The 11,806-nt window shown below is 44.3% G+C and overlaps 1 protein-coding gene across 1 annotated transcript; it reads right to left on the minus strand.

Annotated features, from left to right (window-relative positions):
• Positions 1–204: 204 nt before the first annotated feature.
• LOC123747302 (LHFPL tetraspan subfamily member 2a protein) lies at positions 205–10,999 on the minus strand. The gene is made up of 5 exons (XM_045729403.2): positions 10,868–10,999; positions 8,217–8,462; positions 4,280–4,416; positions 3,016–3,154; positions 205–1,163 (listed from the first exon to the last, which is right to left on the minus strand). The coding sequence occupies exons 2-5, from the start codon at positions 8,434–8,436 to the stop codon at positions 907–909; spliced, it is 753 nt and encodes a 250-aa protein (XP_045585359.1). The 5' UTR covers positions 8,437–8,462; positions 10,868–10,999; the 3' UTR covers positions 205–906.
• Between the last annotated feature and the right edge of the window lie 807 nt (positions 11,000–11,806).

Below are 11,806 nucleotides of genomic sequence, written 5' to 3' on the forward strand. Positions count from 1 at the left end.
AATCTTTACCAATGGAGATTTTTACCTCCCTTTACGGAGTCGTTGGTGTAAGATTGTGTGTTCTGATATTCTGTGGTGTGAATTTGAATCCTACTTGAATATAGAACACGACACACAAGATAAGAAAAGTAGAAAAAGTCTGTGTTTGAAATGGTACCAAAAAGATTAGGTATGTTTTATTTACATAGGACAGTGAAATAAATCTTGAAATTGGAATACTTTATTTTGAACAGATAATACACAGTAGTAAAATTCCTCTTTGAAATACTGTCTATCTCAAGGTGTGACCATAAGCTAGAAACTAAGAAACGTCTTCTCAAATATGTTTAAGAATCTACACATTGACACGAAGTTTGAATCAGAGACATATCCACATATATATGATACATATTAAACTCTAAAAAGCCAAGTTAATCATATTACAAGCTAAATAGCTCTGGGTGATTATTGTTACCGCGATAAAAAATCCTTTATATAATACATTTCCAAACACTGTTACATGTACTGAACAGCAATATTGCTGAAAGTATATGACTGGTATTCCTTTAAATATGTTAAGTTGTATTTCAGAGGAAATTGAAGGAACAAACTTATGCTATTAATACAACTGGATGAGCACCTATCGGCTCATGTGTCAGTCAGTTTATCAACGTGTTCTAGAGGCCTGAGGCCTCTAGAACTTTTAGTAATGATTTTAGGTAACGTTTCCCTTAAACCAACCTCTAGAACTTTAAGTGAAGTCATGGACATCAATAGCTGTCTCACCAGTCACCACCCATAGTGATAAAAAACGATCAATAAATATCCTTACATGACCCAAATTGAGTAATGGTCAGTTTTCCTGAGAAATGAGAATGCTAAGACCAAATCACACAAAACTCAGAATAAGCAAGTGTGGGTTTCTCGCTATATGAGACATATGACATTGTTGCCCTTGCTTACTTCGTCGGCGACGTCTTCAGTGGTGGTCGACTTAGCGGCAAAGGAGGAGAGGCAGGTACAGAGCAGGAGACCGATGCTGGCGGCCAGGGTGATGTAGGTGGCCCAGCCTACAGTACACCTGCTGGAGTAATACACACCTGCGTCGGCCCCGCACAGGTTCTGCACCCGAGGCGAGTCCCAAGCCCCAGGGAAGGCTGCCACACCTGCCAAGCTCAAGACACCTGTCAACAGCGTGGGGGGCAATGTTAGTGGTGATAGCAATTACGCCATTTGTTGAATTGGAGGGAACAGTGATGGTAGTGGTAGTTAGTAGTAGTGGTGGTAGCAGCATAGGGAGAGGGACGATGAGAGTGAGTAGGCCTATCAGATAAGTATGCATGTTTTACATATGGAGTGAAACCAAAATTCATGTGTGCTCGTGCTAAACACAATTATTAATGTAGAAATCTGTTTATTTTAAATAAACATGAATGTTAGGAATGCCTGTTTATATATAGGCCTACATCATTTTAAAGCTATACCATAGTCCGAGCAGAAAATTTAATTATAAATAAATGTCATTATACAACACTAACACCAAAATAAAACTGAATGCAATTTTTAACCTTGAGCTGGAGACTAACATCAATTGGCACCTTTGGGTCCACAGAATCAGGATCGAAACCAATTTCAGTTGATCATTTTTTTAGGTTAATGGGATTAGGCTGAGACTAACATCAATTGGCATTTAGTACTAGAAAACATAATTGAAATTTGATTATTAATCTCTAAAATTAATAATAACTGACATATCATAATTAATGAATAATTATTTGACCAACATTACAATAGGAAGCTAAAACTTTTATATAGAAGCTAAAACTTTTATAGAAAATAAGTTAATTAAAATAATGTAGGAGCTTGTTGCATCATCCTGCACGATAAGAGATTAATGCACAGGAGCGTGACATCACGTTTCGTAATTTTCTTGATTTACCCCTAATTATACCGCATTTTCTATCACTATTTCTTGAACAGTTCTTTAGGAAGACACAAATGCATATACTAAAAGAAAACTTCGAGGGTATATTGTTTTGAAACAAGACAACTGGAATCATCCTCTGGCATCAGGACATATGTATAGAAATGTTTAGAAAAGTTATACACGCTGTTGACCAGACCACACACTAGAAGATAAAGGGACGACGACGTTTCGGTCCGTCCTGGACCATTCTCAAGTCGATTATGTTACTATACACGTTATATTACTTATCGACTATACACGTTAGTTTTCGAAACTGCGCCCAATTTCAACCTCTTCCCTCTGATTTTTAAACCTGTTCCAAAATCTACCACAAGGCTACATGGCTCATTAACATTGCCCGAAACTCTATGCGTACTAGTGGCTTTAGGTATTGTATGTACTACCTCTATCTTTAAATCTAACAGAATGTTTGTACTGTAACGCTGCAACTATGTATGTACTGTTCATAAATAAATTATTATTATTATTATTATAACAAGGAGCCTATTCGCACCACAGGGATTATACCTACACCCATGAGGCCGGATTAAGACTTTCATAAGTCTTAAGCACCTCGACAAGATACAGGGCCAGATTTGGTAGCATATTCACTAATAACACACGCTACCACAAGTATGTATTAGACAACTTTGCAGTCTCCGTGGCACAGTGGTAAGACACTTGCCAACAAACTGTACAATATTATTGGATTAGACGTTGAGACGTAATTAAGTCTCGTCCTAATCACACATTCCGACTTTGATAATTCACTCAGAAGAGTGCGAAAGACTTTGTGTAAATTCCTTACATAAATTTCACCAAAACACAAGTGTGGGTTTTTATCCTAAATCGTCTGACTCTTAACCCCAATACCCGACAGCACTCTTGACTATTTTGGGCACAGATATTTCATCAAATCACTTCAGCATGCTGGGGCCGCATGTGCCGTCATTTGTGCGTCAAGCTTGAATGGTCCCCAAGCCAACATGCATAAGAAAATTTAAATTAAATAACTGACCTCCCTCTCCGCGTCTTCCTCAAACTTTCTGGCCTCTCCCCCCTCCACTTACCAGCTGTGGCCTGCATGGTGCTGATGATGGTGAACCAATTGCTGCCATTGATGAGGCGAAGACATGCTGAACTGCAGATGGCTAAACAGGACACCACCGTCAGTACCGTCGCTGACACCACCCCCACCAACGCCACCACCTGTAAGATAACCTGGCTGACAACTGTCGCTGACACCACCCCCACCAACGCCACCACCTGTAAGATAACCTGGCTGACAACTGTCGCTGACACCATCCCCACCAACGCCACCACCTGTAAGATAACCTGGCTGACAACTGTCGCTGACACCACCCCCACCAACGCCACCACCTGTAAGATAACCTGGCTGACAACTGTCGCTGACACCACCCCCACCAACGCCACCACCTGTAAGATAACCTGGCTGACAACTGTCGCTGACACCACCCCCACCAACGCCACCACCTGTAAGATAACCTGGCTGACAACTGTCGCTGACACCACCCCCACCAACGCCACCACCTGTAAGATAACCTGGCTGACAACTGTCGCTGACACCATCCCACAAATGTCACCTTCTATAAGATAACTTGACTGACACCATACACAGCTTCAGATGTAGATATGATGGTTAATTAAATTCCGCCTCTAAACTTCGAAACTTCTGTACAACAGGAGATTGGAAATTAAGAGGCGGAACCAAAGAGCCAAAGCTCAACCCCCACAAGCACAATTAGGTGCCTGTAGCGTAAGAGTAATAAATAAATTTAAACCAGAAGAAGGAAGTCATTGAAGCGCAATACAGTACACTAATTTCTATGAAAATAATATTAAGGAAAAAATAATCACTGACTTAAACTACTGAAGGTTCAGAAAGAGGGGCTTAGGAGCTGACGCTCGACCTTACAGGCCCACCTATGGAAGTACACATCAATGGTACCAATTACTCGGGGATACCAATCCTTCCGAGGACAAAATATTAGATACTTTTTTGCAAAATTGCCAATATGGCTAGCTCCAAAAGATTGTTGCTAATTATACAGAAGTTCTAAAGGTAACTGGGTTAAAAATCACGCACACACACACACACACAAAACTGTCCGCTTTTGGCTCCGTAACGCGCAAACCTGTCGACCACAATGCCATGTTGTAGATAATTGTCTGAGGATCCAGTGGTTTCAAACAGCCAGACAGTAGGCTTCCAGTAGGTCCACTGAACGTTACACACCTGGAGACAACTCTGGCTCTAATACACTGCACTGTACACACCTGGGTTGGAGGCAAGTCTGATTTTACGGAACACACCTGAGCTGCAGGCAGGTCTGGTACATTGGTGACGTAGACGCCACAGTGTAGTGCGGTGCGGGGTTCGGAGCCCATTAGGGCACATCGGAGCCAGAGACCCAATGAGGCTCGCTGCTCCACCAGCGGCCCTCCTCGCCCTGATGGAGATGCGTTAATTATCAATTATTAATTTAAAAAATCTAATTGATTATCTTGTTCTGTGTAACTTTGCATTGATCATAGGTTTGCAACGTAAAAGAACAATACATCACGAGAATAAATTTGATATCTTCTTTAGCTATTTCTTCGACTATCTTAGGCTACCAAAGTGGGAATATTTGTGTTCATGCAGTCTGATAAACAGACAGAAGTAATACTTCATTGCTACGTTAGACTACAAGTACATTGAGAGTTTACACGGAGCAAAACTGATCGAGTGTATATTGTGTTATAGAAACTTCTCAAATACCCAACATTACTATATGTGATTAAAAAAAAATTAAGTTCCAAGTATCTAGAGACGACTCATTCACGTCCAAATATTTCACAGAAAATGGTTTCTTAAATGTTTGCCCCCCCCCCCATCCCCGACCCTTCCAAGAGTAGGTAAGCTACGTCATTGCTACACTTATAATATTCTAACGAATCCTATCTTAGCCTAACGAAACATGACGAAAAATATCAGAAATTTGTGTTTATATATAAATATCTGCTGTGTGAGATGTGACGTCATTCTGACGTAATCGGGTTGCATCCTGGGATCTTTTTGGGTACCATTACACAGCACATACAACTATGTATGTGTTGTGTAGTGTGCTACCACACTACATTCCATTCCCGCTCTGCTCGTCAAGCGGAAGAATTATCATCCCGAATTTGGTAAGTACGACCGTTACGGTGGACGGGCCGAAGGGTTGGCAAGGGACCAATGGGTACAAGGATGCCCCTCCAAGAGGGCGAAGACTTATGCCCCTCACGGTGGGGGCATCAAAATAAGTTGAAGGCTACGCCCAGTGTGTGAACCCTGAGGAAGGACGCCGTCAGGTTCCCTGCCTCACGGGCAGCCTAGCGGAGACCGGGCGGGTGTGGGGGGTCATGGCATGTATCACCGGGTTAAGGCCATCTTCCCAGGACTGTGTGTGCTCACACTGCCTTCCCAGATTCCTTCTCCTTTCCCTTTTCTCGTGTTCTCTCTCACAGCCATTATTCAGCATTCCTTAGTCTTTAAACCTAAATCAATATACCTTATTTTGAGGGAACTATGAAATTAAATTAAATTAAGTTTAATTACATTGATTTGTATAGTTTTTGGAGAGGGAGAGAGAGAGAGAGAGAGAGAGAGAGAGAGAGAGAGAGAGAGAGAGAGAGAGAGAGAGAGAGAGAGAGAGAGAGAGAGAGAGAGAGAGAGAGAGAGAGAGAGAGAGAGAGAGAGAGAGAGAGAGACAGAGAGAGAGACAGAGAGAGAGACAGAGAGAGAGAGAGAGAGACAGAGAGAGACAGAGAGAGAGAGAGAGACAGAGACAGAGACAGAGACAGAGAGAAAGAGAGAGAGAGAGAGGGGGGGGGACAGGGACAGCCAGGGGGGGGGGGAAGGGAGGAGGGGCGAGATATGCCTTGCAAACAATTCCAACCAGGTTCGACCCCCGTCGTTTCTGGGTACCTCAATGACTAGGTCCGCTCTTGTTCACTGAGCAGTAATTGGGGACCCGGCTGTGAGCCGGGTCGTATTTCAGAGAAAATTAATTTTTTATACGAGCTCTGTGAAGGCTAAGTTCTAGCCTACCAACAAGTCAGAAACAATAAAAAAAACAAGGAAAGAGGAAATGGGAAGGAGTGTTCAAAAGAAGGTAAAAGTGGGAGGGGAATGAGAAGTAAACGGGATGGGAGGGGAAGAGAAGGAAAGAGAGGGCAGGGGAAGGCTGCTGACGCTGCTAATGAAAGAGCGGATAAACACGACTTAGAGGGAGGGAGTGGAAGAGGTCGACGGGTCAGGAAGGAGGGTGATGGGAGAGGGCCGGACAGGCACGCTGAGTCAGGGGGAAGGGGGAGTTGCCTCCCGGTGTGTACCAGAGGTGAGGGTGGGTAAGGGATGGCTGGGTAAGAAAGGAATGGCACGAGGGTCGAGGTAGGGAAGCAGATGTTCTAAGAATGGGGAGCCGAGGCTGAACTAAACAGGTGTACAGCAGTGCAAGTTTCATCTACCCTGCCGCACACCTGTGCACTCCAGCCGGAATCGTAACGATTTCTATAAAGTGTTACGAATAAAGCCTCTAAATCTATATCTAACATAGGTGAGGGAGGAAACAGCGACCAAGCTGAGGCATGAGAGCGTGTACAGATGGGCGGAGATAGCCTCAACTAACCGTCCTCATAAACAAGTCGGCTTTTTGAAGCCTAAAAGACCGTCTGACTCTCAGAGCAACACACGGCCTGTGTAGGGCCACACCTTCAGCACTGGTTGTTATTTGTCAACTGTTTAGCGAGTCAAATATAATTGAGATAATTTAATATGTACCCCATACCAATCCTGCGGGGTAAAAAAAAATAAAAAAAAAACTCTAAAAAGCCTCTCTCTAAAACCTCTAAAAAGGTTAGAGGTACATATAATGGGCTCTGGAACTGAACCCCAAAATTCATTTAGCTAAATTACAGTTTAATTATTTATAATGAATTATTGTAATCAACAATGGGTTCGAAAACGACCTCAAGTACAATCTCTAAGCTGCATATGTAAGCTCAGCAACTTACATATGCGGTGAGCACAAAAGGCCCACCAGACAGTGCGACACAGTGGTTGCCAGGATCAGGTTGGGATTACCTTTACCTGTGGCAGGTGGCGACCCTCCCAATCCTGAGCACTCCAGGTGCAAACTCTGCGAGCAGGAAATTAGTCATGATCTCACACACCACATTACTGAATGCCAATTCAAAGACCTTTCAGACCTGCCGGCATGAGGTAACTGGAGCTTTGCAAAGTACTATATTAATTCCTGAGGATATATCTTCATCAGTTACAGCCCCGCTCCTGTGCCAGGTAAGTCCACTACGGGCTCACCATAGCCCGTGCTGTGGTTACCTTGCGATGATTTCATGGCTCAACGTCTCTGAGGGCTCGGTCCTCGACCAGGACAGTAGAGCTACTTTGAACTTTTGTTCCGAGTTGGTGAATCTAACACAACTGAGGATATCCTCAAATGCATCCAAAGTTTGCCAGTGCAGACTATACTTAACACAAGGCCCTGTATATAAACATTGTGTGTGATGGGATCTTTTAGCATCACGTAGCTAAATACACTATGTATCTAGGGGAGCATTTAGTTCATTTATTATGCACCCCATACCCTCTAGGACAGCTGCATCATTACTGTTATATTCCAGGACAGCTGTATCATTAGTCATATTCTAGGATAGCTGCATAATTACTGTTATAGTCTAGGGCAGCTGCATAAATGCAGATGTACCTAAATTCTGCAGATGTTCCTGCCCGAAACGCTGCGCGTACTAGTGGTTTTACAAGAGTGTAAATACTGTACTATGCTATGTATTCTCACAAACCCAATGTACCTTCTTGTATATAAATAAATAAATAAATAAATAAATAAAAAAGTGTTAATTAAAAAGTGCATATGTAAGTTACGTTACGTCAAGATAAATATTTGATTAAAGTTGACACATAATTTACGATACACGTAACTAGCTGGCTAAAATATGTAGCAAGAAATATTATCAACTTATTCAAATTACTAAATTATTTGTAAACAGTGTACATAGATACAGAGCTATAAATGAAAACAAAAATAAAATTTGTAATCTTTCAAATACAAAATAGTTCAAAGAGGAGCAGGCCATTGGATAATTAACTGTAACGAGAACTGTTAGCTTAAGAAAAAAAATATTATCATAAGACATTATACACACAGGTTTATAGAACAGATGGCTATACCTCTACCACCCTTACCGGAAGCCTGTTCCTGCAGGCTGTTTGTGAAGGTGTGGTGGTGTTGCCCATACGGGGTGTCAAGAGCCAGGGGTCGAGGCGTCGTCGGGGCGGTGGCCTGGGGCGCCAGGAGCCACGAGGGGGAGAGGTTGGCGCCCAGGAGAGCCATGACACACGCCACAGTCCAGAGCAGCCACGCCAGCCACCAGCGGGTCACGATCACCACCACGCCTCCACACATGGCCACTCACACACGTCTGCCCGTGCCTGGCAGGATGCGTTATGTAAATTAGTACAGCGCTCTGAACACGGTGGGAGGGCAGGTTAGGTACTGGTGATACGATAACACTTGACCAGCCGTCTATGTAGAGAAATGATCTGTATCTCGACAAACTCTATGTCTGGCTCTTGACTTCACTAGTATAGTGGTGTTAAGATAGGCATAGGTCAACCTGATAGTCGTGTCTAGTTCACCCCCCACCACCACTCCATTCCCCCGTCCCTCCGCGCTACAGTGGTCGTCCCCCGCTACGCTGATGACTCCTTCCCCCTCCTCTCGCTACAGTGGTCGTCTCCCGCTACACTGATGACCCCTTCCCCCTCCGCGCTAGTGGTCGTCCCCCGCTACACTGATGACCCCTTCCCCCTCCGCGCTACAGTGATCGTCTCCCGCTACACTGATGACCCCTTCCCCCTCCGCGCTACAGTGATCGTCTCCCGCTACACTGATGACCCCTTCCCCCTCCGCGCTACAGTGGTCGTCCCCCGCTACACTGATGACTCCTTCCCCCTCCTCCCGCTACAGTGGTCGTCCCCCGCTACACTGATGACTCCTTCCCCCTCCTCCCGCTACAGTGGTCGTCCCCCGCTACACTGATGACTCCTTCCCCCTCCCGCTACAGTGAGCTGCACCAGGAGAGCGAGAGACAAGGCCAAGACTGAGGCAGGATACAATGTAATTATGACGCATCACCAGACTTGAAGACCTTCTCTCATTGTTCTGTTTACATTTTGGCCGCCCGGAGCTAGGCTTCTGAGCCCTTAGTGTTGCTGCCTGCTCTTACTAATCAAGTGTTTCTTCCTCTCTCTTACTTTCTCTCAAGGTTTCTTCCTCTTTCTTACTTTCTCTCAAGGTTTCTTCCTCTCTCTTACTTTCTCTCAAGGTTTCTTCCTCTTTCTTACTTTCTCTCAAGGTTTCTTCCTCTCTCTTACTTTCTCTCAAGGTTTCTTTCTCTTAGTGTCGCTAGTTTCGTCTAAATTTTATTCCACTGTCAGATTCGCTATCTATCAGATTCTCTGTCTGTCTGCACAGTCCAGAGAAAAAGTTTGATTCCACCACCCACATGTACAGCTAAATTTCCAAAAAATATAAACAGTATGATTTGAATGTCCTAGACCAGGGAGGACGGGGGGACTGGCTGCCTTTTTGGTGACTCAGTGAAGCCTTTGAAAGTAATTTAAATTAATATTTCCCCTCTGATGCCCTCTCGACAAATTCAAATAGGCCTATAGCCCTATTTTTACTTATGTTTTTTGCTTTTATTGCCTATAATTGATTTATTAGTGCGCTGTGATAAGTGATAGGAATAGTGAGTGATGGATGACTGTGGTAGTTTACTTGGTGACGGGTGACAGTGGTGGTCTACCTGGTGATGGATGACAGTGGTAGTCTATCTGGTGACGGGTGACTGTGGTAGTCTACCTGGTGACGGGTGACAGTGGTAGTCTACCTGGTGACGGGTGACAGTGGTAGTCTACCTGGTGACGGGTGACAGTGGTAGTCTACCTGGTGATGGGTGACAGTGGTGGTCTACCTGGTGATGGATGACAGTGGTAGTCTACCTGGTGACGGGTGACAGTGGTAGTCTACCTGGTGATGGGTGACAGTGGCAGTCTACCTGGTGATGGGTGACAGTGGTAGTCTACCTGGTGATGGGTGACAGTGGTAGTCTACCTGGTGATGGGTGACAGTGGTAGTCTACCTGGTGATGGGTGACAGTGGTAGTCTACCTGGTGATGGGTGACAGTGGTAGTCTACCTGGTGATGGGTGACAGTGGTAGTCTACCTGGTGACGGGTGACATTGGTAGTCTACCTGGTGATGGGTGACAGCGGTAGTCTACCTGGTGACGGGTGACTGTTGCCAACCATGTGACGGGTGACAGTGTTGCCAACCATGTGATGGGTGACAGTGTTGCCAACCATGTGATGGGTGACAGTGTTGCCAATCATGTGATGGGTGACAGTGTTGCCAACCATGTGATGGGTGACAGTGTTGCCAACCATGTGATGGGTGACAGTGTTGCCAACCATGTGATGGGTGACAGTGTTGCCAATCATGTGATGGGTGACAGTGTTGCCAACCATGTGATGGGTGACAGTGTTGCCAACCATGTGATGGGTGACAGTGGTGCCAATCAAGTGTGGTAAACAATCACAAGACAACAATTCCACAAACAATTAAGTGACGTCAACTCATGACATTTTTCAGAATATTGTTAATAACAAACTCATTTCACTAACGCGCTTGAATACATCACACAAACTTCTCTCCCAACAACATGCATCTGAATGACATTTATTCTTCGAGTATTGGACTTAAATATCTATAAAATAACATACAAAACAATAATAAGTGAACACAAAGCGGAGAACACAAAATAACACCCTCACCCTCGGCTTCCCAGGGAGAGACTGGGGACCTCCAGGCTAGGAAATATCAGGTTGCGTCTCGGGGTAAGGATGGAGTGCGTCGACCATGACGTCATCATCGACACATCACGTTGGGAACATTATGCGCCCAGATGTAAACATTAATCTTCGCTTGAAGGGGATAAACAGGAGGCAATTAAAACATGTTAATTAAAGGAGTGACGAGAGAGGTTTCTTGAATGGAGATGTGTGTGTGTGTGTGGGGTGATGGAGGGGGAACACGCAATGACTTGTAGTCAATACACACGCCTCCTTCCCTTCCTTACCTTGCTGTTTCAGGAAAAATTTGAGTGGCTGAAAAAAAAGATCTGATTTTGTTTGCTGGATGGGTGATTCCTTTCACACACACAAAAGGATATCTTTCATTTGTGAATTATATCTTCAAGTGTTGGCGTGGGCGTCAGAGAAGGTAGGAGATTGCAATACGTCTTACTCATTTCCTGCATTTAAGAAGCTGAATGCTAAGCTTGCAATTAGGATAGCCAGAGATCCCCATTACAATGATATTGCTAAGAAAAAACTGAGTTCTGTGCTACTTTCAGGGGGAAACAGGAGAAGCAAAAAATGGCATCACAGATCAGTCTGCTACCTCGAAGAGCTTCACCTGCTTGAGCAAGCCCGTGAGCTCCTGCCTGTAGAGAGGTTACCTCTCTGGGAGGATGACTCATGCAAGATTATCATCAATGAAATGGCAATGAAAAAATCCAACATGATACCACAAGAAATGAGGCACAAGTATTTCGAGGAAATTTATAAAGAAGCCGGAGATGAACTAGATCAAATCTACACTGACGCGTCATCTAATCCTGTCAGTGGCAGGGCCGGTGCAGCATTCACGGTAATCAAGGATAATACTTTCCAACGCAGAAATGAAGAAAAAGCACGTATTGAGAACTATGC

This window comes from Procambarus clarkii, chromosome 94 (assembly GCF_040958095.1).
Source record: "Procambarus clarkii isolate CNS0578487 chromosome 94, FALCON_Pclarkii_2.0, whole genome shotgun sequence".
Classification (NCBI taxonomy): Eukaryota; Metazoa; Arthropoda; class Malacostraca; order Decapoda; family Cambaridae; genus Procambarus; species Procambarus clarkii.

Bases quoted from the DNA above. Each gene is read 5' to 3' on its own strand.
- LOC123747302 (XM_045729403.2), bottom strand. From the start codon at position 8,436: ATGTGTGGAGGCGTGGTGGTGATCGTGACCCGCTGGTGGCTGGCGTGG. The intron at 4,417-8,216 runs GTAAGGGTGGTA...CATCTCCATCAG, and splicing joins CCTGCAGGAACAGGCTTCCG to GGCGAGGAGGGCCGCTGGTG. The intron at 3,155-4,279 runs GTGTGTTCCGTA...GTTATCTTACAG, and splicing joins CAGACCTGCCTGCAGCTCAG to GTGGTGGCGTTGGTGGGGGT.